The following is a 26,504-nucleotide window of genomic DNA, read 5'->3' as shown; positions in this document are numbered from 1 at the left end:
CTACAAAGTGGCATTTTATGCCATTTTGGGGTCCTTCTAGGACCCCTGATTCGTGTGTGAGAGGTTTCCAGTTGATTTTTGCGCAGCAAAGTGCATTTTCAGCAAGTTAAAAAAAAATGAAAAAAAACGTAAGGCTAACCCCTTACCTTTTTTTCAAAAATCGACACCTGTAAAAAGTGGCATTTTATGCCATTTTGGGGTCCTTCTGGGACCCCTGATGCGTGTGTGAGAGGTTTCCAGTTGATTTTGGCGCAGTAAAGTGCATTTTCAGCAAGTTGAAAAAATGACAAAAAACTACCTTTTTTTTCAAAAATTGACACCTCTACAAAGTGGCATTTTATGCCATTTTGCAGTCCTTCTAGGACCCCTGATGAGTGTGTGAGAGGTTTCCAGTTGATTTTGGCGCAGTAAAGTGCATTTTCAGCAAGTTAAAAAAATGAAAAAAAACGTAAGGCTTACCTTACCTTTTTTTCAAAAATCGACACCTCTACAAAGTGGCATTTTATGCCATTTTGGGGTCCTTCTGGGACCCCTGATGCGTGTGTGAGAGGTTCCCAGTTGATTTTGGCGCAGTAAAGTGCATTTTCAGCAAGTTAAAAAAATGAAAAAAAACGTAAGGCTAACCCCTTACCTTTTTTTCAAAAATCGACACCTCTACAAAGTGGCATTTTATGCCATTTTGGGGTCCTTCTGGGACCCCTGATGCGTGTGTGAGAGGTTTCCAGTTGATTTTGGCGCAGTAAAGTGCATTTTCAGCAAGTTGAAAAAATGACAAAAAACTACCTTTTTTTTCAAAAATGGATTCCTCTACAAAGTGGCATTTTATACCATTTTGGGGTCCTTCTGGGACCCCTGATGCGTGTGTGAGAGGTTTCCAGTTGATTTTGGCGCAGTAAAGTGCATTTTCAACAAGTTGAAAAAATGAAAAAAACTACCTTTTTTTCAAAAATTGACACCTCTACAAAGTGGCATTTTATGCCATTTTGGGGTCCTTCTAGGACCCCTGATGCGTGTGTGAGAGGTTTCCAGTTGATTTTGGCGCAGTAAAGTGCATTTTCAGCAAGTTAAAAAAATGAAAAAAAACGTAAGGCTAACCCCTTACCTTTTTTTCAAAAATCGACACCTCTACAAAGTGGCATTTTATGCCATTTTGGGGTCCTTCTGGGACCCCTGATGCGTGTGTGAGAGGTTTCCAGTTGATTTTGGCGCAGTAAAGTGCATTTTCAGCAAGTTAAAAAAATGAAAAAAAACGTAAGGCTAACCCCTTACCTTTTTTTCAAAAATCGACACCTCTACAAAGTGGCATTTTATGCCATTTTGGGGTCCTTCTGGGACCCCTGATGCGTGTGTGAGAGGTTTCCAGTTGATTTTGGCGCAGTAAAGTGCATTTTCAGCAAGTTGAAAAAAATGACAAAAAAATACCTTTTTTTCAAAAATCAACACCTCTACAAAGTGGCATTTTATGCCATTTTGGGGTCCTTCTAGGACCCCTGATGCGTGTGTGAGAGGTTTCCAGTTGATTTTGGCGCAGTAAAGTGCATTTTCAGCAAGTTACAAAAATGAAAAAAAACGTAAGGCTAACCCCTTACCTTTTTTTCAAAAATCGACACCTCTACAAAGTGGCATTATATGCCATTTTGGGGTCCTTCTGGGACCCCTGATGCGTGTGTGAGAGGTTTCCAGTTGATTTTGGCGCAGTAAAGTGCATTTTCAGCAAGTTGAAAAAATGACAAAAAACTACCTTTTTTTCAAAAATCAACACCTCTACAAAGTGGCATTTTATGCCATTTTGGGGTCCTTCTAGGACCCCTGATGAGTGTGTGAGAGGTTTCCAGTTGATTTTGGCGCAGTAAAGTGCATTTTCAGCAAGTTAAAAAAAATGAAAAAAACGTAAGGCTAACCCCTTACCTTTTTTTCAAAAATCGACACCTCTACAAAGTGGCATTTTATGCCATTTTGGGGTCCTTCTGGGACCCCTGATGCGTGTGTGAGAGGTTTCCAGTTGATTTTGGCGCAGTAAAGTGCATTTTCAGCAAGTTGAAAAAATGACAAAAAACTACCTTTTTTTCAAAAATCGACACCTCTACAAAGTGGCATTTTATGCCATTTTGGGGTCCTTCTGGGACCCCTGATGCGTGTGTGAGAGGTTTCCAGTTGATTTTGGCGCAGTAAAGTGCATTTTCAGCAAGTTAAAAAAATGAAAAAAAACGTAAGGCTAACCCCTTACCTTTTTTTCAAAAATCGACACCTCTACAAAGTGGCATTTTATGCCATTTTGGGGTCCTTCTGGGACCCCTGATGCGTGTGTGAGAGGTTTCCAGTTGATTTTGGCGCAGTAAAGTGCATTTTCAGCAAGTTAAAAAAAATGAAAAAAACTACCTTTTTTTCAAAAATCGACACCTCTACAAAGTGGCATTTTATGCCATTTTGGGTTCCTTCTGGGACCCCTGATGCGTGTGTGAGAGGTTTCCAGTTGATTTTGGCGCAGTAAAGTGCATTTTCAGCAAGTTAAAAAAATGAAAAAAAACGTAAGGCTAACCCCTTACCTTTTTTTCAAAAATCGACACCTCTACAAAGTGGCATTTTATGCCATTTTGGGGTCCTTCTGGGACCCCTGATGCGTGTGTGAGAGGTTTCCAGTTGATTTTGGCGCAGTAAAGTGCATTTTCAGCAAGTTAAAAAAATGAAAAAAAACGTAAGGCTAACCCCTTACCTTTTTTTCAAAAATCGACACCTCTACAAAGTGGCATTTTATGCCATTTTGGGGTCCTTCTGGGACCCCTGATGCGTGTGTGAGAGGTTTCCAGTTGATTTTGGCGCAGTAAAGTGCATTTTCAGCAAGTTGAAAAAAATGACAAAAAAATACCTTTTTTTCAAAAATCAACACCTCTACAAAGTGGCATTTTATGCCATTTTGGGGTCCTTCTAGGACCCCTGATGCGTGTGTGAGAGGTTTCCAGTTGATTTTGGCGCAGTAAAGTGCATTTTCAGCAAGTTACAAAAATGAAAAAAAACGTAAGGCTAACCCCTTACCTTTTTTTCAAAAATCGACACCTCTACAAAGTGGCATTATATGCCATTTTGGGGTCCTTCTGGGACCCCTGATGCGTGTGTGAGAGGTTTCCAGTTGATTTTGGCGCAGTAAAGTGCATTTTCAGCAAGTTGAAAAAATGACAAAAAACTACCTTTTTTTCAAAAATCAACACCTCTACAAAGTGGCATTTTATGCCATTTTGGGGTCCTTCTAGGACCCCTGATGAGTGTGTGAGAGGTTTCCAGTTGATTTTGGCGCAGTAAAGTGCATTTTCAGCAAGTTAAAAAAAATGAAAAAAACGTAAGGCTAACCCCTTACCTTTTTTTCAAAAATCGACACCTCTACAAAGTGGCATTTTATGCCATTTTGGGGTCCTTCTGGGACCCCTGATGCGTGTGTGAGAGGTTTCCAGTTGATTTTGGCGCAGTAAAGTGCATTTTCAGCAAGTTGAAAAAATGACAAAAAACTACCTTTTTTTCAAAAATCGACACCTCTACAAAGTGGCATTTTATGCCATTTTGGGGTCCTTCTGGGACCCCTGATGCGTGTGTGAGAGGTTTCCAGTTGATTTTGGCGCAGTAAAGTGCATTTTCAGCAAGTTAAAAAAATGAAAAAAAACGTAAGGCTAACCCCTTACCTTTTTTTCAAAAATCGACACCTCTACAAAGTGGCATTTTATGCCATTTTGGGGTCCTTCTGGGACCCCTGATGCGTGTGTGAGAGGTTTCCAGTTGATTTTGGCGCAGTAAAGTGCATTTTCAGCAAGTTAAAAAAAATGAAAAAAACTACCTTTTTTTCAAAAATCGACACCTCTACAAAGTGGCATTTTATGCCATTTTGGGTTCCTTCTGGGACCCCTGATGCGTGTGTGAGAGGTTTCCAGTTGATTTTGGCGCAGTAAAGTGCATTTTCAGCAAGTTAAAAAAATGAAAAAAAACGTAAGGCTAACCCCTTACCTTTTTTTCAAAAATCGACACCTCTACAAAGTGGCATTTTATGCCATTTTGGGGTCCTTCTGGGACCCCTGATGCGTGTGTGAGAGGTTTCCAGTTGATTTTGGCGCAGTAAAGTGCATTTTCAGCAAGTTGAAAAAATGACAAAAAACTACCTTTTTTTCAAAAATCGACACCTCTACAAAGTGGCATTTTATGCCATTTTGGGGTCCTTCTAGGACCCCTGATGCATGTGTGAGAGGTTTCCAGTTGATTTTGGCGCAGTAAAGTGCATTTTCAGCAAGTTACAAAAATGAAAAAAAACGTAAGGCTAACCCCTTACCTTTTTTTCAAAAATCGACACCTCTACAAAGTGGCATTTTATGCCATTTTGGGGTCCTTCTGGGACCCCTGATGCGTGTGTGAGAGGTTTCCAGTTGATTTTGGCGCAGTAAAGTGCATTTTCAGCAAGTTGAAAAAATGACAAAAAACTACCTTTTTTTCAAAAATCGACACCTCTACAAAGTGGCATTTTATGCCATTTTGGGTTCCTTCTGGGACCCCTGATGCGTGTGTGAGAGGTTTCCAGTTGATTTTGGCGCAGTAAAGTGCATTTTCAGCAAGTTAAAAAAATGAAAAAAAACGTAAGGCTAACCCCTTACCTTTTTTTCAAAAATCGACACCTCTACAAAGTGGCATTTTATGCCATTTTGGGGTCCTTCTGGGACCCCTGATGCGTGTGTGAGAGGTTTCCAGTTGATTTTGGCGCAGTAAAGTGCATTTTCAGCAAGTTGAAAAAATGACAAAAAACTACCTTTTTTTAAAAAATCGACACCTCTACAAAGTGGCATTTTATGCCATTTTGGGGTCCTTCTAGGACCCCTGATTCGTGTGTGAGAGGTTTCCAGTTGATTTTTGCGCAGCAAAGTGCATTTTCAGCAAGTTAAAAAAAAATGAAAAAAAACGTAAGGCTAACCCCTTACCTTTTTTTCAAAAATCGACACCTGTAAAAAGTGGCATTTTATGCCATTTTGGGGTCCTTCTGGGACCCCTGATGCGTGTGTGAGAGGTTTCCAGTTGATTTTGGCGCAGTAAAGTGCATTTTCAGCAAGTTGAAAAAATGACAAAAAACTACCTTTTTTTTCAAAAATTGACACCTCTACAAAGTGGCATTTTATGCCATTTTGCAGTCCTTCTAGGACCCCTGATGAGTGTGTGAGAGGTTTCCAGTTGATTTTGGCGCAGTAAAGTGCATTTTCAGCAAGTTAAAAAAATGAAAAAAAACGTAAGGCTTACCTTACCTTTTTTTCAAAAATCGACACCTCTACAAAGTGGCATTTTATGCCATTTTGGGGTCCTTCTGGGACCCCTGATGCGTGTGTGAGAGGTTTCCAGTTGATTTTGGCGCAGTAAAGTGCATTTTCAGCAAGTTGAAAAAATGACAAAAAACTACCTTTTTTTCAGAAATCAACACCTCTACAAAGTGGCATTTTATGCCATTTTGGGGTCCTTCTAGGACCCCTGATGCGTGTGTGAGAGGTTTCCAGTTGATTTTGGCGCAGTAAAGTGCATTTTCAGCAAGTTAAAAAAAATGAAAAAAACGTAAGGCTAACCCCTTACCTTTTTTTCAAAAATCGACACCTCTACAAAGTGGCATTTTATGCCATTTTGGGGTCCTTCTGGGACCCCTGATGCGTGTGTGAGAGGTTTCCAGTTGATTTTGGCGCAGTAAAGTGCATTTTCAGCAAGTTGAAAAAATGACAAAAAAATACCTTTTTTTCAAAAATCGACACCTCTACAAAGTGGCATTTTATGCCATTTTGGGTTCCTTCTGGGACCCCTGATGCGTGTGTGAGAGGTTTCCAGTTGATTTTGGCGCAGTAAAGTGCATTTTCAGCAAGTTAAAAAAATGAAAAAAAACGTAAGGCTAACCCCTTACCTTTTTTTCAAAAATCGACACCTCTACAAAGTGGCATTTTATGCCATTTTGGGGTCCTTCTGGGACCCCTGATGCGTGTGTGAGAGGTTTCCAGTTGATTTTGGCGCAGTAAAGTGCATTTTCAGCAAGTTAAAAAAATGAAAAAAAACGTAAGGCTAACCCCTTACCTTTTTTTCAAAAATCGACACCTCTACAAAGTGGCATTTTATGCCATTTTGGGGTCCTTCTGGGACCCCTGATGCGTGTGTGAGAGGTTTCCAGTTGATTTTGGCGCAGTAAAGTGCATTTTCAGCAAGTTAAAAAAATGAAAAAAAACGTAAGGCTAACCCCTTACCTTTTTTTCAAAAATCGACACCTCTACAAAGTGGCATTTTATGCCATTTTGGGGTCCTTCTGGGACCCCTGATGCGTGTGTGAGAGGTTTCCAGTTGATTTTGGCGCAGTAAAGTGCATTTTCAGCAAGTTGAAAAAAATGACAAAAAAATACCTTTTTTTCAAAAATCGACACCTCTACAAAGTGGCATTTTATGCCATTTTGGGGTCCTTCTAGGACCCCTGATGCGTGTGTGAGAGGTTTCCAGTTGATTTTGGCGCAGTAAAGTGCATTTTCAGCAAGTTACAAAAATGAAAAAAAACGTAAGGCTAACCCCTTACCTTTTTTTCAAAAATCGACACCTCTACAAAGTGGCATTATATGCCATTTTGGGGTCCTTCTGGGACCCCTGATGCGTGTGTGAGAGGTTTCCAGTTGATTTTGGCGCAGTAAAGTGCATTTTCAGCAAGTTGAAAAAATGACAAAAAACTACCTTTTTTTCAAAAATCGACACCTCTACAAAGTGGCATTTTATGCCATTTTGGGGTCCTTCTAGGACCCCTGATTCGTGTGTGAGAGGTTTCCAGTTGATTTTTGCGCAGCAAAGTGCATTTTCAGCAAGTTAAAAAAAATGAAAAAAAACGTAAGGCTAACCCCTTACCTTTTTTTCAAAAATCGACACCTGTACAAAGTGGCATTTTATGCCATTTTGGGGTCCTTCTGGGACCCCTGATGCGTGTGTGAGAGGTTTCCAGTTGATTTTGGCGCAGTAAAGTGCATTTTCAGCAAGTTCAAAAAATGACAAAAAACTACCTTTTTTTTCAAAAATCGACACCTCTACAAAGTGGCATTTTATGCCATTTTGCAGTCCTTCTAGGACCCCTGATGAGTGTGTGAGAGGTTTCCAGTTGATTTTGGCGCAGTAAAGTGCATTTTCAGCAAGTTAAAAAAATGAAAAAAAACGTAAGGCTTACCTTACCTTTTTTTCAAAAATCGACACCTCTACAAAGTGGCATTTTATGCCATTTTGGGGTCCTTCTGGGACCCCTGATGCGTGTGTGAAAGGTTTCCAGTTGATTTTGGCGCAGTAAAGTGCATTTTCAGCAAGTTGAAAAAATGACAAAAAACTACCTTTTTTTCAAAAATCGACACCTCTACAAAGTGGCATTTTATGCCATTTTGGGGTCCTTCTAGGACCCCTGATGCGTGTGTGAGAGGTTTCCAGTTGATTTTGGCGCAGTAAAGTGCATTTTCAGCAAGTTAAAAAAATGAAAAAAAACGTAAGGCTAACCCCTTACCTTTTTTTCAAAAATCGACACCTCTACAAAGTGGCATTTTATGCCATTTTGGGGTCCTTCTGGGACCCCTGATGCGCGTGTGAGAGGTTTCCAGTTGATTTTGGCGCAGTAAAGTGCATTTTCAGCAAGTTGAAAAAATGACAAAAAACTACCTTTTTTTTCAAAAATCGACACCTCTACAAAGTGGCATTTTATGCCATTTTGCAGTCCTTCTAGGACCCCTGATGAGTGTGTGAGAGGTTTCCAGTTGATTTTGGCGCAGTAAAGTGCATTTTCAGCAAGTTAAAAAAATGAAAAAAAACGTAAGGCTTACCTTACCTTTTTTTCAAAAATCGACACCTCTACAAAGTGGCATTTTATGCCATTTTGGGGTCCTTCTGGGACCTCTGATGCGCGTGTGAGAGGTTTCCAGTTGATTTTGGCGCAGTAAAGTGCATTTTCAGCAAGTTGAAAAAATGACAAAAAACTACCTTTTTTTCAAAAATCGACACCTCTACAAAGTGGCATTCTATGCCATTTTGGGGTCCTTCTAGGACCCCTGATGCGTGTGTGAGAGGTTTCCAGTTGATTTTGGCGCAGTAAAGGGCATTTTCAGCAAGTTGAAAAAATTACAAAAAACTACCTTTTTTTCAAAAATCGACACCTCTACAAAGTGGCATTTTATGCCATTTTGGGTTCCTTCTGGGACCCCTGATGCGTGTGTGAGAGGTTTCCAGTTGATTTTGGCACAGTAAAGTGCATTTTCAGCAAGTTAAAAAAATGAAAAAAAACGTAAGGCTAACCCCTTACCTTTTTTTCAAAAATCGACACCTCTACAAAGTGGCATTTTATGCCATTTTGGGGTCCTTCTGGGACCCCTGATGCATGTGTGAGAGGTTTCCAGTTGATTTTGGCGTAGTAAAGTGCATTTTCAGCAAGTTGAAAAAATGACAAAAAACTACCTTTTTTTCAAAAATCGACACCTCTACAAAGTGGCATTTTATGCCATTTTGGGGTCCTTCTAGGACCCCTGATTCGTGTGTGAGAGGTTTCCAGTTGATTTTTGCGCAGCAAAGTGCATTTTCAGCAAGTTAAAAAAAATGAAAAAAAACGTAAGGCTAACCCCTTACCTTTTTTTCAAAAATCGACACCTGTACAAAGTGGCATTTTATGCCATTTTGGGGTCCTTCTGGGACCCCTGATGCGCGTGTGAGAGGTTTCCAGTTGATTTTGGCGCAGTAAAGTGCATTTTCAGCAAGTTGAAAAAATGACAAAAAACTACCTTTTTTTTCAAAAATCGACACCTCTACAAAGTGGCATTCTATGCCATTTTGGGGTCCTTCTAGGACCCCTGATGCGTGTGTGAGAGGTTTCCAGTTGATTTTGGCGCAGTAAAGTGCATTTTCAGCAAGTTAAAAAAATGAAAAAAAACGTAAGGCTAACCCCTTACCTTTTTTTCAAAAATCGACACCTCTACAAAGTGGCATTTTATGCCATTTTGGGGTCCTTCTGGGACCCCTGATGCGTGTGTGAGAGGTTTCCAGTTGATTTTGGCGCAGTAAAGTGCATTTTCAGCAAGTTGAAAAAATGACAAAAAACTACCTTTTTTTCAAAAATCGACACCTCTACAAAGTGGCATTTTATGCCATTTTGGGGTCCTTCTAGGACCCCTGATTCGTGTGTGAGAGGTTTCCAGTTGATTTTTGCGCAGCAAAGTGCATTTTCAGCAAGTTAAAAAAAATGAAAAAAAACGTAAGGCTAACCCCTTACCTTTTTTTCAAAAATCGACACCTGTACAAAGTGGCATTTTATGCCATTTTGGGGTCCTTCTGGGACCCCTGATGCGTGTGTGAGAGGTTTCCAGTTGATTTTGGCGCAGTAAAGTGCATTTTCAGCAAGTTGAAAAAATGACAAAAAACTACCTTTTTTTTCAAAAATCGACACCTCTACAAAGTGGCATTTTATGCCATTTTGGGGTCCTTCTAGGACCCCTGATGAGTGTGTGAGAGGTTTCCAGTTGATTTTGGCGCAGTAAAGTGCATTTTCAGCAAGTTAAAAAAATGAAAAAAAACGTAAGGCTTACCTTACCTTTTTTTCAAAAATCGACACCTCTACAAAGTGGCATTTTATGCCATTTTGGGGTCCTTCTGGGACCCCTGATGCGTGTGTGAGAGGTTTCCAGTTGATTTTGGCGCAGTAAAGTGCATTTTCAGCAAGTTAAAAAAATGAAAAAAAACGTAAGGCTAACCCCTTACCTTTTTTTCAAAAATTGACACCTCTACAAAGTGGCATTTTATGCCATTTTGGGGTCCTTCTGGGACCCCTGATGCGTGTGTGAGAGGTTTCCAGTTGATTTTGGCGCAGTAAAGTGCATTTTCAGCAAGTTGAAAAAATGACAAAAAACTACCTTTTTTTCAAAAATCGACACCTCTACAAAGTGGCATTTTATGCCATTTTGGGGTCCTTCTAGGACCCCTGATGCATGTGTGAGAGGTTTCCAGTTGATTTTGGCGCAGTAAAGTGCATTTTCAGCAAGTTAAAAAAATGAAAAAAAACGTAAGGCTATAACCCCTTACCTTTTTTTCAAAAATCGTCACCTCTACAAAGTGGCATTTTATGCCATTTTGGGGTCCTTCTGGGACCCCTGATGCGTGTGTGAGAGGTTTACAGTTGATTTTGGCGCAGTAAAGTGCATTTTCAGCAAGTTGAAAAAATGAAAAAAACGACATATAACCCCTTACGTTTTTTCCCAAAATCCCCAAATTCAAAATCTGGCATTTTATGCCATTTTTGGATGCTTCTGGGTCCCCTGTTGAGTGTGTGTGAGGTTTCCCCTGTTTTTTTTTTTACCAGAAAAGAGTATTCAAAACAAGTTGAAAAAAACAAAAAAAACGACATACTAACCCCTTACGTTTTTTGTCAAAAATCACCTCCCTCAAACTTAGGCCTTTTATGACATTTTTGGAGGCCCCTGTTGAGTGTGTGTGAGGTTTCTCTTGTTTTTTTGATCAGAAAAGAGAATTAGAAACAAGTTGAAAAAAAACAAAAAAAACGACATCCAAAGCAAGTTGAAAAAAAAAACAACCTGAAGAGCCAGCAGGAGCATGAGGAGATGCTTTCTCGCATGTTGGTGTGGCGTCCTGAGAAGTGTGCTGCAGGGATCAGCATCGCTCTTTATCTCTCATCTGGCATTTGATGATGGTGGTGGAGCCGGCTGTTCAACATGTCCTTACATGACTCTCCTTTAAACTGCTTTTTGCGCTCATCAAGACTTCTTTGTGAGCAAGAGGCCACGCGTGCACACACACACACACACACACACACAGTTTTATCTCTTGTCTTTTTTTTCGTTTGGGCTTTCGTGCTCACAAGCACACCAAACATGTCAAATAACAGGCAAAGAGCTGTTTTGACAAATGAGCAATGGGTGTGTGTGTGTGTGTGACTGCAGGTGCCATTACATAAGTCGGCACTAAAGTGGAACAACGACAAATTAATTTTAGCGTCGGCTTTCTTGCATCTTGGTCCATGTTTATACTTGACACAATCCAAGCGACAGCTCAATCTCTCCAACCCTCCAAGACAACAACGTTATTAGCATTTTCAAGCATTAAAATGTCAAAATTAACCGTAACACAAATCTAATGCATTCAGAAGAGGCATTCAAAGACATGATATGTTGTATTCTACACTGGTCTTTAGATGTCAGTAATGTCTTTGAATTTGTGGGCCTTAGCTTTGAAAGTAATGCTTCAAAAGTTGACAATGGAGTTAATATCATGGTCAAATATGTTTTACTCACACTTGTTGATTCACAAGTACAAAACATCACTCACAAACTAATGCATTTTACTGAAGTGCAATTATTGAATGATTGTGTATTGTTTCGTTTGGGTTCAAACATTTGTAGGCGGTCCCTGGGATCTGGTCTGCTGTGTTTCTACTGTCGGAGAGAAGCATGGTTTGCTGTCCAAGAAATAGACAGTGACAATGGCAGTGGTAAGATGGTAGTGCCAAAAGTCACTTGGCAGTTTTGGGGGGTTGTAGGGTTTGGGTTCAACAAGGGCTAGCGTCTATTTGTTTATTTATTTTGCAATACAAAATTGGTGAATTTGCGCTTGATGTTTTGTATGGCCGCGTGGTGGTTAGCATGTCGGCTAGCATGTCGGCTTAGCAGTTGCCAACTGCCTTTTTCATGTTGTGGAATATAACGCAGGCCAAGAGTCTCAAACATGTTATTTCACAGTGAAAAGGTAAATAACAAAACCGTGACTCAGTCTGAGTTGGTTTAGCTTTGATGGCTAGTTGAGATGAAGAATATCAAATTATTTGTAATTGGACTATAATTACTAGTTTTGGCGTAAACAACTATTATCAGGTTAATTAAAAGTTTATCATGAAAGGAATGCTACGATAATGAAGCAAGGTTTAAAGTACCGCATGCGAAAATAGTTGAGTCTGTCATTTGCATGTTCTGTTACGTGTTATGACTAAACAAATGACGACAATCAGTCGCCTGACCTTTCACCCCGACATCTCTCACATTGTAACGTGCTGGTTGTAACGTGTACCACCCACAGCTTCCCAAGCCTTGAACCCTCGTTGAACCAGCACAGACGCGCCCTACCACGTCCTACACCCCGCCCCTGCATCACCCCCGACTGCCATGACAGACACCAGACAGACAGAAGTGTGTCCAATGTGTGTGTGTGTGTGTGTGTGTGTTTCACTCTCTTTTCCTTGAACTTCAGAGAAAGCCTGCTGTTTGCCGCCATCTCGGAGCCGGTGTGAAGCTACAGCCGCCAGCTGCCTGCACTTCAGAGGGAGGGGCCCGGTCAAGACAGCAACACCCCTGCAGCCGTGCCGACGGGTCGACAGCTCTGGCGCCGGGTCATCTGGAGTGACAGTATGGTTGCAACACTCGACATGAAACTAACCATATACTTCAATCATTAATAAGGTATAATTATACTATATGTAATTCTATTATTTACAATAATGCTTGTTTGCAAGCAGGTCAACAAAAAGTTAGTGTTTTATAAATCATCACAACCTTTTTCCATTCTTTAGTCATGCGTCGTTTTTTGTATGGAAGGCAATGTAACATCTCTTCTTCCTGTTTGTGTTTCTACTTTGCGATTTTGCCACCTAGTGGCCGTTTTTATGTTATTAAAATTGCTCTCAAGCCTAATCCATTGGTGATGAGTTACATCATCACCTTTAGTCGAAAAAGAAGGTAAAGGATGTATAAATCGTTGTTGGGATTGGCGTTTGGGTTCATAAATGTTAATGCAGGGTGCTCGTTAACTCGTTAGCGATACATTTTTTTCAAACACCCGATCCCATAGACGTATTTTTGTGTTTTATGTTTTTTTTTTGCGCAAGACACAAAACGAAGTGATGACGCAATTGCAGAATGGAAGAGATCTCCATTCATTTTCTACCGCTTACCCTCACAAGTGTTGCCGGGGTGCTGGAGCCTATCCCAGCTGTCTTGGGGCGACAGGCGGGGTACACCCTGGACTGGTGGCCAGCCAATCACAGGGCACATATAGACAAACAACCATTCACACTCACATTCATACCTATGAGGAAACCGGAGTACCCGGAGAAAACCCACACATGTACAGGGAGAACATGCAAACTCCACACAGAGATGGCTGAGGGTGGAATTGAACCCTGGTCTCTGTGCGCTAACCACTCGTCCACCGTGCAGCCACTATGTTTATGTTATTTTATATATGTCATATCAATGAAGTTGCTCGGTTTTGATTGGAGAAATGAATTACCTCAGTTTGTGCACTTGTATATACAAACATAACTTAATATTAATAATGTCTCACCAAATGTATTGTTTAATGTATTTATTTCTTACTTTGAGGTCATTTTAATTCCGCCTGTTTTCACGCCTCCTCACCTAATATTGTTGCCAGGAAGTGTACTCTATTGGATGTTACGTACTACAGCGCATTAATGTTTAATTCATGTATTTTTAATGTCTTTTCATGACAAAAGAGCCCCTTGTTGACCCCACTGGCCCTCTTACGTCAAGCTTTCCCTCTTGTTGTTGTTCAACAACCTTGTCATCGTTTGATGTTGTTGTGGGTAGAAAAAAAAAAAAGGAGCTAAAACGCCGTTGACCTCCAATTATGTAGCAGTTAGTGTTGTTAATGCCGTGTCTAGAGGCAGATGCTGGCCTTCCCTGGGTTTGGACACGCCATTTGGTTGCAGGTGGATGTCCACGGCCTAATTGGGCATTTGTAGGCAACACAATGCAGTCAATTTAAGAGTCCACTTCCTCCAGTGGCCATTAGACAAGTGACCCTTCACTGGCTTTTACTCTTCAACCATCTATGCTGGGTTTTTTTTTTTTTTTTTAAGATGGCCGCTCCCTCAGAGTGACTTTTAGTGCCTTCTATTGAAATGTGCGACCTTGATGGTTTGAATACAGCCTCTCGTCCTCATTTATTCATAATCGGCCCCCCTCAAAAAAACAATACTGTGGAGTACTTACACAAAGGTACATGTCCTGTTTTGCTGGAGTGGAACGTTAGCGGAGCAACTTTTCAACTTTTAATAACGACAATCGTTCAACTTGAAGGCAGTGGTGTATGAGGTGCGGCTGTTCTTTTGAATTAATTAATTAATTAATAACATTCTTAATTAATTAATCACGCATTTATTTGGTATCCGAGTGTTTCTATTGATTTTGTATGACCGTCGCCTCTGGATGTTGGAGTCGAGGTGCAGCATTCTTGACGTTGACTTTAAAACGAGGCGAGCGGTGTGTGTAAAGGTGCGTTAGAAAAGCAGCACAGCGAGTCACGTGTGGTCACATTGAAGAGTCTTTTTAATAATTTACTTAAAAAATAGTGTAAAAGTAACAGGTATCTGTTCCATAGTCAAACTGATGACGGATGTAACAAAGTCTCGCAAACTTGCATTTTTGTCTGTACAATTTATGTGACAATACACTCACTTGGCAATTCTTGGCTAGAAGTAAAATGAATTTTGCACAGTATACTGTATATGTATATATATATTATATATATAATATATATTATATATATATTATATAATATATATAATATATATAAAAGCTCACAGCAAAAAAAAAAGGATGAAATGTACAGCTTTTGAAAATTCCAACACAGCAGAGTGTATGATACAAAACATGCTGAGATTGTAATCGGACGGGCCGTTGCGTTCACTGACATCATTTATTTTCTGAAACATTCCATTTCCACGTGATCTTCGTTCGATTGCCTTTTTTTCAGTCTGACGCAGAACATTTGCTTATAAATATCTCCTGCATAATTTTGTTTTCATTTAAATTCATTAAATAAAACCAAAAACGATGAAAAGAATATTTAAAATAGCTATTTTTTTAATTACAACGGATAATTCTGTGTCCACTTGTGCCCTTATCATTAAGTAAGTGCCTGTTTGGAAGAAGAGGTAATATATATTTAATAAGAAGCATATAGATATCAAATTCCATGATATGATATAATTTGTATAAATATTGCATTAAAATAACAATTATTAACATTGGGGAGGAGGCCTTATTTTAAATGATATTGTTGGAAATAGTAAAAAATAAGGTTGAACTCTTTGCAAATGTTGTGAACATGCCTCACCGCATGCCTTTTTTTTGTGTGTACCGCCGTTTATGTCCACAACCTTTGGCAGGGGGGGGGGGGTGCAAAAGCTCCTCCTTTGTACAAAAGGTAAAAAGAAAAAGCAAACATCTTTGACGCAACAAGGCCATGTGTTTGTGTTGGCATGCAGATTTGCTGGTTGTACAATATGCAGTTTCTGGAAGAGTCTTCTGCAGATGTTTTGTAAAAAAAAAAAAAATGCCACTTTTTGAAATCACTTTGAGTGATCAAAGTTCTCCCCTTAGAAAAGCACCGTGACTGCCTTTGGAACCTCGTGTGTACTGGCTTTGCATGGAGGCATCTTGTCGCTCTGATTACATTCCAGGCCCAGGAGAGTCCACTCCACGTTTGGGATCAACGTCAGGAATAGTCTCCACCGTTTCCCAGTGACCAGACGGACGAGGAGGAGGAGAAGAAGTTGGAGGAGGTGTAGGCACACGGCTAAAGCATGTTGAGGATGGCGTTGTACATTTGGACCAGCACGGCCAAGTGGACGGGCAGGCAAGACTGGCGGTCCTGCGTTGAAGGTGTGCAGGTCAGCCAGGAGAGGGCGTTGTACTGCTCCAATACAAACCTGAAAAAAAAAAGGTGACGTTCAAGATCATTCTTGTTTTCATTTGTATTTACATATTATTCTAAGAACATTTTAAGACATACTGATATTGATAATACAAGTGGGGCTGCACGGCGGTCAAGTGGTTAGCACAGAGACCTCACAGCTAGGAGACCAGGGTTCAATTCCATTCTTGGTGTAGAGTTTACATGTTCTCCCCGTGCATGCATGGGTTTTCTCCGGGTATTCCGGTTTCCTCCCACATTCCAAAAACATGCTAGGTTAATTGGCGACTCCAAATTGTCCATAGGTATGAATGTGAGTGTGAATGGTTGTTTGTCTATATGTGCCCTGTGATTGTGTACCCCGCCTCACGCCCCTCGTGAGGAAAAGCGGTAGAAAATGAATGAATGAATAATACAAGTGCATCGTATACTTGTACATGGAAATTACAGTACAATAGTGAAATGTAAGCATGTGTAACAGCTGAAATAGCACATGGAAGACAAACATGCAGAGATGAAGAGTCATTTACTGTACTAAACTAATAGCACCATTGCTTGTGTTTGGCTGCTTTCATGTGCATATTTACCGCAGCACATCAGAGGTGGTCTTCGAGTCCAGCGGGTGAGGCGTCCTCTTCGTCTTGTCTGCCACCAGCTCATCCGCCTGCACCATGGAGATGTGGTGGTGGAGCGAGGCCTGCAAAGAAGGGGAGTCAGATGTCATGTTTGTGCATCATCTCTCTTCAAGGTTTTCTGCCATTCTTACCTTAAGGAAGAGAGGACACTGGTTCTCAGCCTGTGGACACGAGGCCCAGAACCAATGAGGGAGTCCGTTTGCCTGCGCGGTGGAGACGTAGTAGCCGAGAGCCAGCGGCTGCTGCTTCAGCTCTTCTGGAGGATTGTCCCTGGAGAGCAAGCGTTCCCCCTGGCTCTGTGCACACGTGATAAGGAAAGGTCAAAACATTGAAATTAATGCTTCTGCAGTTCATTTTGTGTTGATGAATGGGGGAAATGTTTGTACCTGTCGGCCGAAATAGGGCAAGGAAACATTTGGTAACACTTCGATATGCGGAACACAGTCTCTAATCGCATACTTCCAAATTTTGCATCCCAAAGAACTAAGTGTAATAGTAAACATATTTAAGTGCAAGATTTTGACCAGGTCTAAAATGGCTGCCACATATACTGATGTGGGACTGGAATTGCAAACGCTTGCAAATACAGTCATCCCTCGTTGATGGCGGTTTATTGGTTCAAAACCCCTCATTAATTTTGTACTCACGGCATAAAATAGTACACGTTTATGGCCTCAGATTTAACATTATTAGAGAGCTCCAGACAGGACATAACATCCCTATAGTCACCGTTACATCTGTATTACAGATATTAGACACTCCAATATAGTAGATATAATCAGAGAACATAAGACACACTGTATTAAACATAAAGTTTTTTTTAATCTTGAAAGCAACGTGGGCGGCACGGCGGTCTAGTGGTTAGTGCGCAGACCTCACAGCTAGGAGACCAGGGTTCAATTCCACCCTCGGGCATCTCTGTGTGGAGTTTGCATGTTCTCCCCGTGCACGCGTGGGTTTTCTCCGGGTACTCCGGTTTCCTCCCACATTCCAAAAAACATGCTAGGTTAATTGGCCACTCCAAATTGTCCATAGGTATGAATGTGAGTGTGAATGGTTGTTTGTCTATATGTGCCCTGTGATTGGCTGGCCACGAAAATTTCAGTAGTTAATGAGGAAGGAATCAGCTGTCCTTGACGTTGCTTTCATTCATTCATTTATTTTCTACCGCTTTTTCCTCACGAGGGTCGCGGGGGGTGCTGGAGCCTATCCCAGCAAGAGCGAGAGGCGGGGTACACCCTGGACTGCTTTAAATGTCTCAGTTTACAGTAAGGTACACCAAAGTACAGTAGTTACAGAGAAGCTCATGAGTAGTATCTTATGTTGTGTATAATGTTATATATTGTAAGAGAAGTTAGGAGTACTAAATAGTAGTAGTAGTTTTCTTGGCCTTCCTCTGCCCTCCCATCGACTTTCATCTTCTCCCCGAGGTGAGCCATGACACCATCAAGGTGTTACAGGCACCTTTTTTCCTCCCGACTTTGTGATTAAGCTCTCGTCCCGGTTTGTCATCACCGTGTCAGATGTTTTGGAAAGTCAACTGTCATCACGTCACCCCTGCATTCGCCTCGCAGCCAAATTCCTCCGCTCTCAGTCATGTGGCGTGGTCATGTGATGTGTGCGCGCCATTGTCAGGAGTCCATCAAACTCGCCGCAGAGATATGCGCCACTCATGTGATTAGATTGCTCCGCGCCTGGACAGGTATGCGGCTAAATACCTTTGTGATGAAACAGACACTACGCTTGCTTCATTAATTCATGCTCAGTTTTTCCCTCCAAAAAAACCCTGACTGGCCTATATTTGTTTTCCGAAGCCACAAGATTAGATTTTCCACCGGTTCTAGGCTTACCCTAGTGTGTTGGAAATGCGACCCTATTCCCATTCCGGATGGAGAGCCCGGCGACGGCACAGGGGAGGTGTTGGGAGAAGGATGAAGGTTCCCTGTGATCAACATCATGTCATGGCCGATGTCGTTCTCCAGTTCATCAGGGAAAGGCAGGTCGAACATGTCATCTGGGGAATAAAACATTTAAAGTTAAGGATAATGTGGGAGGACATGGAATATTTGATTGCAACAGCTCTATTTTGGAGCAATGATGACCCCTGGTGGTGGAATACAGACACTGACAGAAGTGAGGGAACACAATGAGTCTAATCTGTTGGTAATACTATATTTACATGGAAATATTTCTGTGTTATTTTATTACAATTGAACTAAAAATGACCGTAAACCAAAATTAAGGAAAATTATCTGAAAAGAGCAAGAAAAAAAATATATATAGTCTATTCATTGAATTTAATAAATTTCTGAATCAAATTTTAACGAAATAAACGTTGACTAAATCTTCAGCTGCATACCGTTATTGTCCTCCGTGGGGTAAGAGCTGGGTGCCAGCTGGGTTGTGGCAGATGTTGGGAAGACGAGGATGTGCGTGCACGAGGCATCCTGAGGCGTGTTGAGCTGTGAGGTCTGCAGGTTGAGGGCGGTGCTGCGGCCAAACACCGAGCCCATCGTCACGGCGTCTGAAAATCCAGGCTCCTCGTCATCAAATGCACGCTGGCGCTTCTCGACATGCGAGATACATCAGGAGGAAACACGCGTACGCCACACTTACCAGGCATGACCACGAGGGAGCCCTGCGGTTCCATGGCGACCAGGCAGGCACTGAGGATGGAGGGCGTGTCAGCGGCTGAAATCCCACACATGCGACAGGCCTCCCGCAGCTGGCGTCCTATGGAATGCAGCGAGTGCTCCCCGAGGAGAGAGCTCCAGTCTTTGTGGAAACAACGGCAAGATGAATAGGTTGATAGAAGAATCGCCAGGTCGCCATTTTATTGACGATATCATGCTTTACATAATCGAGGAAGCCAACTTTTAGCCACGGTGTGACGCCATGTAACTCACCTTTAAGCTCACCGTGCCCTAGTCTTCCTAATCGACCAATCACAATCCTCCACGGTAGCGAGGTCATCTGAATGATGCCAATACACCACTCCCACAGCTTCTGCAGACCCATTTTTCGAGCAGATACTTTAGGACGGCGAGACCTGCAGGATGAAAATAAAGACGTCAACAGAAATCCAACTGAGGGCTCATTTGGTGTCGAAGTCAATTCCACAAACCTGTTAGGCACATCGATGTTGATGATGCTCGTCTCAAGGAGCTCTCCTTGCTGGTCAGTGCACGACACAAGGATCCAGCGCTGGTCATGTGACAGGCAGTAGCCCACAAAGAGAACGTCGTATCTGGGAGGGACTTCTGCCCATATCTCTCCAGGTTCTGGCTGCTTGGGCCGGGTCGGACCCAGTATGAAGGGGGGAGAGTAGAGATGCACTGGGCTGGGATGCTGGAGGACACATTTCACAAACATGTCAAGACTTATTAACAATAATATCATGCATATTAATTGCACGGTGCAGATCATTTTTACAAGAAAAATGGTTCTTGCAAGAAAGTTTTGAATGAATGAATGAATGAAGGCTCGGGTATCAGATAATTTAACAACAATAATAATAAATATGAAGCCCCAAAAATAAAGTTTCAACTTTTAAAGAGCGCAGATTCAAATTTTTGGAACTTCATTTTTAATAATATATCATTTATACTATTTATTGAAAATACTTTATAATATTTTTATTTAATATTATTTATTTATAATAATATATAATCCGTAATATTACGAGAACAAACACGTAACATCACTTCATTGTTGGTATGGACCCGATACATGCATCGTATCAGTCAAAGCAGCTAAAGCCTAAAAACAGGGGTGAGCAAACTACGGCCCGGGGGCCACAACCGGTCCGCCAGGTGTTTGAATATGGCCCGCCTGTTCTTTCCAAAGTATTTAATTTAAACTTAACATACAACCTGGCAACATGGTTTGAGCCAACCTTTTGATGGTTTAAGTAGCAGTTTTATCAATTTCGTTATTTGAAAACAAGTCAAAACATTTGGAGATTAGGAGATGTTCCACTTACATCAGGACTCTTGAGGACAGAAGTGATGGTGGACACGGGCCCGAAGCCGGTCAGGGACTTGATGTGTGTGTGCTGGGGCAGCAGGCGTCTGCATTGGGAGTAGCAGGAGAAGGCCAAGGAGCGCAGGTGCTGCAGGTACAAACGGCTTTCTCCACTAGCAGGCTGCAGGAGATACTGGCATGGCACCACCTGTATAATTGAGAAGGAACCGTTGAAGATACTACAAAGTTCTAGTTTGGCCCTTGCTAGCGCGTTACCTGTAGAACGAGTGCAGGTCGTATGGCGTCGGGTAAGGTGTTTAGCATCTCTGTGTAGCAGCGGAGAAGCCCAAGCAGCCAGACACTCCCTGCTTCTACCTCGTCACAATCCTCTTCCTCCCCTCCTTCGTTCCTCGCCCCCGTAGAGCTGAAGAAAGCATCCACGATGTAAACCACTACAGCTGGGGAGTTGGTACGGCTGTCTGTTGAATCGGCACTGGTCGGGATGCCGATTCGGGACTGCTCAGCCGTGCTGAAGGAAAAAAGGAGATGCATTTGTTCAGAGGTGTAGTGGAAGCGTCCCACCAGATGCAGCAGATGGGACTGTCCTGAGAAGGTCCAAGGGGAGTCTTATTGGAAACATGGGCATGTTCTTACATGTCAGGGTTTTCTGCTGGAGTGCTCCCTGCTGCCGTTGAGCCACTAGATGATCCTTTGGATTCACCGGACCCTCCTTGGTTTATCTCCCCTGCCGTCTGACCTGAAGGTGCGCCGGTTGGGGTTGACGTGTTTGCTGTAGCCACAACTCCTGGAGGTGCTTCTGCGTCAGACGTGGAAGATGCAGGCTGGGCTGACGATGACGGGGGTTGAGTTTTGGGTGGGATGAGGAGCGAGTTGTCTAAGGGCAAGACTGACAGCTGAGGACCTGAGGAGGTGAGTGAGGGACAAAGTGAGATCCCTGCGTGGAGTTTGAAGCCGTTTATGGTTTATGGATTCCGTTCTTACCGAGCTGCCGCTTGCAGGCGTAGGCGTAGAGTTTGAGTTTACTAAGGTTGTCTGTGTGCTGCTCTCCAGCCCAGGAACCGGTCAACCACTGACCCACATCCAGCTCCTCGAGTCTTTCGGACTCCACCTCCTCCCCCACACGCATTATTCCATCCCGGGACACCTTGGCCAAAGGACGGTGCTTGCCAAGACGACACGTCTACAAATGAAGTCATTCTCTCATTAGGGAATATATAGTACCTCATCAAAGAGACAAGTTTTTTTATGACACTGTATCTTCTTAAGCAACCATAAAAATTACATATATTTTATGAAAATATATTCATATTTATGAAAATATGAGCTGAAAACCTCATATTACAAAATATACAACATAAGGTGGCCATAAATATTTCAATATTGAACAAAGCAAAATTTGTTCTCAATCAGAAATCACTCCACACTCTTTATTGCTCTCTGGTTCTACCATATCTTACTTATTGTGTGGAAATATGGAGTAATAACTATAAAAGCAATCTTCACTCGCTAAATGTACTGCAAAAAAGGTCAGTAAGGATAATTCATAATGCCGCCTACAGAGAACATACTAACTCCTTATTTCTAAAATCACAAATACTTAAACTTGCTGATATAGTTCATCTTCAAACAGCTAAAATAATGCATAAGGCTAAAAATAACCAATTACCTAAAAATGTCATCCAATACTTCTCTACAAGAGAGGAGAAATATGATCTCAGGGAAGAACTAAATTTGAAACACTTATATGCTAGGACTATGTTAAAAAGCCATAGCATTTCAGTATGTGGAATCAAACTATGGAATGGATTGAGTAAGACCCTCAAACAATGCACAACGATGAGCCAATTCAAGAAACAATACCAGCAGTTGATGTTTGCTAAATACAAGGATGACGAGTCTTGAACCAGTCATGATGTGCTATATATATCACTATATTGACGGTTACTATGGTACCCATTATGTCATTGGATGGTCATATCACCTTGTACTTCGGTACGTGACAAAAATAAAATAAAATTTTTAAAATTAAAAAAAAAAACTATTATGAAAGCAGGAAGTGAACAAATGTAACAGTTACTGATTGTAAAAGTACCAGATGGAGGGGTAGGATTTAATAAGCTTTGCTTACCATATTTTAGAGTAGTCTGTGTACAGCTTGTATATAGATTTACTATCACCACACAGCAGCAAAACATTATTGCCTAAATAGCCTGCAACACAAACATAATTATGCGGCTTGGTGGTGCTCGCCTCATGCTATGAGTACGCATGAGTGCTGTCGGCAACTGATGAGCTACGGTCCATTAAGTGGAAACCGTGGCATTTTGAAGCTGGACCACATGTCAGGTTTCCAACATGATAAGGAGCCCAAACACCCATCCAAGATGACAAGGAGTGTAAGCTGTCACCAGCGCTACCAGTGATGTCACCGTCGAGGAGTAAAGGAGTGGAGGAGGACTCCAGAGACCAGCACTGCAGCTCTGGTGAATTCCAGATCCAAAAGGATGAAGGACAGTGCCATTTAGACAACAATGGCTCTGCGTTCACTCCTTTTCAGTGGATAGTAAACTTACCTCTACACAAGCTGTACACTGACTACTCTAAAGTACATTCAAGTTTACTACATGCTTGTTGATCTCCTACCTCGTAAACAGCGCTGAGCTCCTGAAAGAAGGCTCGAGCTGCCGCTAACAGAGAGGGACTGTTGGGACAAAGGACCACATACGCCGCATCCCGTTGTCCTCCATAAGGTTCCAGCAGAAGCTTCTCCCAGAAAGGCAAAGCCAGAGGCGACAACGCCAAGAAGTCTCGCTCTCGGTCATACCCCAGCAGCACTGTAGGGATGGGCAAAGGTTCTGGAGACTCCTCAGAACCTGGAATGACATGAACAGATGATTCAGGATCAGGGTCATCAATATAGTCAGAGATGGTTATATCTTCTCACCGTACGAGCCTCTCCCTGCCATTTTATGGAACTGCTGCCAAGTCAGAGGACCCTGAACGTGCTGGATGTTGTCCCAAGTCCGTCCTGTTCTTTTCTTCTGGATGGCGTCCTGCAGGAAGGGCTGCAGGGACAGCAGCATGCGCACCATGTCCTGGGACGACAACATGCTCATGTCCACCACTGCCGGGGGGCGAAGAGCGACACGGAAAGCGCACACAGAACAAATACACACATGTTAACAAGAGCCTGTGCACCAATGAAACGTCAACAACATGGGACACATCCATACAAAGTCACACAAAGGTAGAAATGTGTAAAATCGGCAAACCCAGACCTTCATTTTCGGGTTCTTATCCGGTTTCTTACCGTTTGTGTGAGGCCAGGGATGGAGAGCCGTGCTTCGGACGACAGCGGGATCCACTTTTCCTCCCGTGGGATTGTCCACATACTGCAGCCCCTGCTCCAAAGCATTATAACACTCCACACACGTGTCGCTCCCATCCGCCCACTGCTTCTCCGACATCCAGCTTTGCAGCAGCGCCCCTTTGCGGGAATAGCAAGAATAGCCGTGAGGGAGGTGCAGAGAAGCCAGGGATGATATCGGCTGCGAGCACTGCTCCTGAAGGAGGATCATGACCGATGGAGAGGCGGGTGCTGCATCCTCGGGTCTCTTTGCTCTGGGGTCGCCCAAAGTGGGGTCCCGATGGCAGAGAGCAAGTCTCCTCTCGGCTGCCCGGCCCACCTCGGAGGAGCGCCCGTAAATATCAAGCTCGTCCTCCAGGAAGAGGCCCGTCCCGTGCGCCAGCTGCCTGTTCACAATGGCGCTGAAGCCACACATGCAGCGGTATTGATCCTCACAGGTGGAGTCGGGGATGTACACCCCGACGTCGGCCCCCTTCACATTCATGTTACAGGCGCAAATGCAGCAGCTGTCAAAGTTGCGGTCTTTGAAGACGTTGAGGACGGAGTCAGACAGGAGGAGGATCGCGTACAGGCTGTGGGTCTCAGGGAGGCAGGGACCGGGACGGGCCAGGGGCTCCACTGAGCTCAGAGGCAGGCTGGTGGACGGGGTGGAGACCGGGGAGCTCAGCTCTGTGCCGTCCTGCTTCACCGAGCCTTGGCCGGAGCTGGCTGGGTTCATGCCTCGTGGCGTACGAGGGGTCCGTGGAGTGGGCACGGAGAAACGAGGAGTAGCCGGGGACGGGAGGATGCCCATGGTGGTGCTCACTGAGGCCGTGGTGCCGCTCAGCTGGTTGTAGTCCTGGTCTGTGAGAGCGCTCACGCTGGGGATGTTTCTGAAAGAGACGCGCCATTTCACTTCATCACTGAATTACAGCTTCAGTCTTATCACATGACTTAAGCATTTCATTCATTCATTCATTCATTTTCTACCGCTTATCCTCATGAGGGTCACCCTGAACTGGTCACCAGCCAATCACAGGGCACATATAGACAAACAACCATTCACACTCACATTCATACCTATGGACAATTTGGAGTCGCCAATTAACCTAGCATGTTTTTGGAATGTGGGAGGAAACTGGAGTCCCCGGAGAAAACCCACAGGGAGAACATGCAAACTCCACACAGAGATGGCCGAGGGTGGAATCGAACTCGGGTCTCCTTGTTGTGTGGCCTGCACACTAACCACTTTTCACCCCGAGCACCCCCATTTCGCGGGGGTGCTGGAGCCTATCCCAGCTGTCTTCAGGAGGAATCGAACTCGGGGTCTTCTTGCTGTGTGACCTGCGCACTAACCACTTGCACACCGTGCAGCCCCATTAATTAATTCATTCATTTTCTACCGCTTTTTCCTCCCGAGGGTCGCGAGGGTGCTGGAGCCTATCCCAGCTGTCTTCGGGCGAGAGGCGGGGTACACCCTGGACTGGTTGCCAGCCAATCACAGGGCACATATAGACAAACAACCATTCACACTCACATTCATACCTATGGACAATTTGGAGTCGCTAATTAATTAGCATGTTTTTGGAATGTGGGAGGAAACCGGAGTACCCGGAGAAACCCAAAGATGGCCGAGGGTGGAATCAAACTAGGGTCACCTTGCTGTGTGGCCTGCGCACTAACCACTTTTTACACCGTGCAGCCCCATTTCATTCATATTTAAGTAATTAGATACAAACACAAGAGTGTAGCATTGGCCACCTAGTGGGTAAACTCATAAATTACAGTTTCATCAACTTTTTGGAGATGCAGTAAAAATAATAAAATACATTTTTAAATGCTTAAATTATTTTTCAAATTCAATATTTTGTGGATACACCAGTATTACAACTAGCTTTAAAAATGTAATTGAACATCCATACCAGTGATATTAACTCCACCGTGCCTTTAATTGTAATCTACCTAATCTACCTAATCTACCATCACCATGACTCACGTGTATCCATCCCTGATGAGGGCGTTGTTCTGGGCGTGCATTACATGAGCCGGGATGTGCTCCATTTTGGGCAGGAGAGCCCACGACGGGCGGTAGTAGCACTGCTCGGGAATCTTGAGCGGGGGTAACGTCTGACTGGGGAGGCAGGAGAGGGGGGCGAACATGGAGGAGACCACCTGTGTCTGCATCAGAGAAAACAAGGATACGATCGTCACAACCGTTTTAGTCCACGGAGACCATTTATTGTGTTTGTCTTCACCTTGTAGTCATCTTGTCTCGGACTTGCTATGCCCTCTTCCATCTCCATCCTGAATTCCGGTAGCTGGCTGTTGGTTGCAAGCGAAAGGTGATCGGCGGCCCCGCTGGGCGGCGGGGGCTCCTGACTGGGTGTGTCGCGGTACGTCATGATGGGAGAGAAGGCTGGGTGCTGCTCCAGCGAGGGCGGCGTGGGGAACATACGCTGGAGGTCTGCTACTGCTGAGTTGGAGAGGAAAGGGTTGAGAGCTTGGCGCCATTGAGTATGACGGGACCCATCGATGGAACTCACTTGATGGATACGGTACCGCCGCTCTGCCTTCCTTCCCCAGGGGACGATCATCTGTGGATAGCGCTGGTTTGGTTGAGTGCTGGTTGGGGTACACAGTCTGTAAATAAACGCACATTCCATTTTGTATGAATAAGAAAAATGCACAATAAACTATAATTTATGTGTAGTATATAATACAGAAATTATAGTATCAGTCACATTGTGCAGTTATATCTAATAAAATGAACCCAAACTGTCAATCACACAGGACGAGACATGCTTGCTAACGTTGACGCCACAGCT

General features: G+C 43.1%; 2 protein-coding genes across 5 annotated transcripts in view; one reads left to right on the top strand and one right to left on the bottom strand.

Annotated features, from left to right (window-relative positions):
• Nucleotides 1–15,737, top strand: part of LOC131114699 (uncharacterized) — a 248,959-nt gene extending 233,222 nt beyond the window's left edge. For 2 of the 3 annotated variants that reach the window (XM_078793987.1, XM_078793988.1), the window contains exons 5-6: nucleotides 12,247–12,455; nucleotides 15,482–15,737. In XM_078793987.1, coding sequence (XP_078650113.1) covers nucleotides 12,247–12,425 — 179 coding nt within the window. In that variant the 3' untranslated portion in view covers nucleotides 12,426–12,455; nucleotides 15,482–15,737. Of the gene's footprint in view, nucleotides 1–12,075; nucleotides 12,186–12,246; nucleotides 12,456–15,481 lie in introns of all 3 variants that reach the window. The other variant, XM_078793986.1, reaches the window with a different exon arrangement.
• Nucleotides 15,346–26,504, bottom strand: part of LOC131114605 (mediator of RNA polymerase II transcription subunit 13-like) — a 77,958-nt gene continuing 66,799 nt past the window's right edge. The window contains exons 14-31 of one of the 2 annotated variants that reach the window (XM_058064331.2): nucleotides 26,223–26,319; nucleotides 25,935–26,152; nucleotides 25,676–25,857; nucleotides 23,644–24,572; nucleotides 23,278–23,457; nucleotides 22,977–23,206; nucleotides 21,315–21,513; nucleotides 20,967–21,234; nucleotides 20,589–20,841; nucleotides 20,332–20,520; nucleotides 19,474–19,697; nucleotides 19,256–19,398; nucleotides 18,966–19,124; nucleotides 18,709–18,873; nucleotides 18,200–18,363; nucleotides 16,481–16,645; nucleotides 16,302–16,411; nucleotides 15,346–15,730 (exon numbers count right to left, since the gene is read on the bottom strand). In XM_058064331.2, coding sequence (XP_057920314.2) covers nucleotides 15,598–15,730; nucleotides 16,302–16,411; nucleotides 16,481–16,645; nucleotides 18,200–18,363; nucleotides 18,709–18,873; nucleotides 18,966–19,124; nucleotides 19,256–19,398; nucleotides 19,474–19,697; nucleotides 20,332–20,520; nucleotides 20,589–20,841; nucleotides 20,967–21,234; nucleotides 21,315–21,513; nucleotides 22,977–23,206; nucleotides 23,278–23,457; nucleotides 23,644–24,572; nucleotides 25,676–25,857; nucleotides 25,935–26,152; nucleotides 26,223–26,319 — 4,008 coding nt within the window. In that variant the 3' untranslated portion in view covers nucleotides 15,346–15,597. The remainder of the gene's footprint in view (nucleotides 15,731–16,301; nucleotides 16,412–16,480; nucleotides 16,646–18,199; nucleotides 18,364–18,708; nucleotides 18,874–18,965; nucleotides 19,125–19,255; nucleotides 19,399–19,473; nucleotides 19,698–20,331; nucleotides 20,521–20,588; nucleotides 20,842–20,966; nucleotides 21,235–21,314; nucleotides 21,514–22,976; nucleotides 23,207–23,277; nucleotides 23,458–23,643; nucleotides 24,573–25,675; nucleotides 25,858–25,934; nucleotides 26,153–26,222; nucleotides 26,320–26,504) is intronic. The other variant, XM_058064332.2, reaches the window with a different exon arrangement.

Source organism: Doryrhamphus excisus, linkage group LG10, assembly GCF_037039965.1.
Source record: "Doryrhamphus excisus strain RoL-2023G ecotype Guam linkage group LG10, RoL_Dexc_Guam_v1.1, whole genome shotgun sequence".
In the NCBI taxonomy this organism is placed as follows: Eukaryota; Metazoa; Chordata; class Actinopteri; order Syngnathiformes; family Syngnathidae; genus Doryrhamphus; species Doryrhamphus excisus.
Note: the sequence above shows the minus strand (reverse complement) of the source record. Positions and strands in the feature narration are given on the sequence as shown.